This window comes from Apis dorsata, unplaced genomic scaffold (assembly GCF_000469605.1).
Source record: "Apis dorsata unplaced genomic scaffold, Apis dorsata 1.3 scaffold_29, whole genome shotgun sequence".
Lineage (NCBI taxonomy): Eukaryota > Metazoa > Arthropoda > Insecta > Hymenoptera > Apidae > Apis > Apis dorsata.
The window spans coordinates 491,767-492,844 of record NW_006263331.1 but is presented as its reverse complement, the minus strand read 5'-3'; the positions used below and the strand labels follow the sequence as shown (position 1 = coordinate 492,844).

Here is a 1,078-nt window from a genome sequence, read left to right as displayed (position 1 = left end):
GGCATATAATCGGGCCGCGTGTGGTTAGAGGACGGATAGATCTTGCCAAGGATTTTGCTCGACTCCACACTTCCTTCCCGTGTGTCACACACCGTTTTATCTTTGTCGCAGCTTCAATTCAGATTAATCGCGAAGATTCGACCGAAGAATGAAACTCGATCGAAAATCGAAATGGCGATGATTAATGTCTTTCTCTCTTTCTCTCTCTTTCTTTCTCTCTCCCTCGCTCTTTTTCTCTATCTCTTTCTCTCTCTCTCTCTCTTTCTCTGTCTCTCATCTTCGAGCGTTCGATGATGGAGAAACTAAGCGGGCTTTTAATTTTTAATCGATTCGACCGAGCTTTATAGTGTCAAATCTCGTAATTCAAGTTAAGCCTGTACACAAGTATTTTGGTTGTTTTTTTTATTTTTTTTGTTTTTTTTTTTTTTGTTTCATCTTCTCGTTTTACATTCACACACGCAAGTGCGGCTCACTTTTCGCACGGTCGGAAAAAAAAAAAAAAAAAAGAACGAGTTTCGATTTATTCATCATTCTTCAATTTTATTCTTAAACTGTTCTGAATTCCCTTCTGAAATTTCTAACTAAGAATAATAAAAATAGTATATATATATATATAGTAAATAATAAATAATAGTAAATGAGAGATCGTATTGATCGTAGTATCCGGATCCACTCTCGAGATCAAGATTTATCCGTCCCCTCGACAGCAAGATGTAACAGCGATAATAATAAATAAAAAAAAAAAAAAAAAAAATTAATACAGAAACCAAAAAAAAAAAAAACAAAAACAAATAGAAAACAGGAGAAAGAAAAATAAAAAAAAAAAAAAAAAATTAATACAGAAACCAAAAAAAAAAAAAAAACAAAAAAAAATAGAAAACAGGGGAAAGAAAAAAAAAAAAAAAAAAAACAAATTAAAACAAAAAGAAAAAGAAGAGAGGAAGGAAGATCGTGGGCTGTTCTGTTGCAGCTGACGGACAGATCATGGTCGACTACGAGGACGAGTTCGATGAGTTTGGGGACTCAAAGTGTTCGCTGTGCCAGCGCAGATTTGAGGAGCAAGGTAAAATCCTCCCCT

At 34.3% G+C, this 1,078-nt stretch overlaps 1 protein-coding gene across 1 annotated transcript in view; it reads left to right on the top strand.

The window, feature by feature from the left end:
• LOC102671513 (glycine receptor subunit alpha-4) overlaps positions 1–1,078 on the top strand; it is a 69,940-nt gene that overhangs the window by 54,645 nt on the left and 14,217 nt on the right. Inside the window, exon 10 of the mRNA XM_031511421.1 lies at positions 971–1,063. Coding sequence (XP_031367281.1) covers positions 971–1,063 — 93 coding nt within the window. The remainder of the gene's footprint in view (positions 1–970; positions 1,064–1,078) is intronic.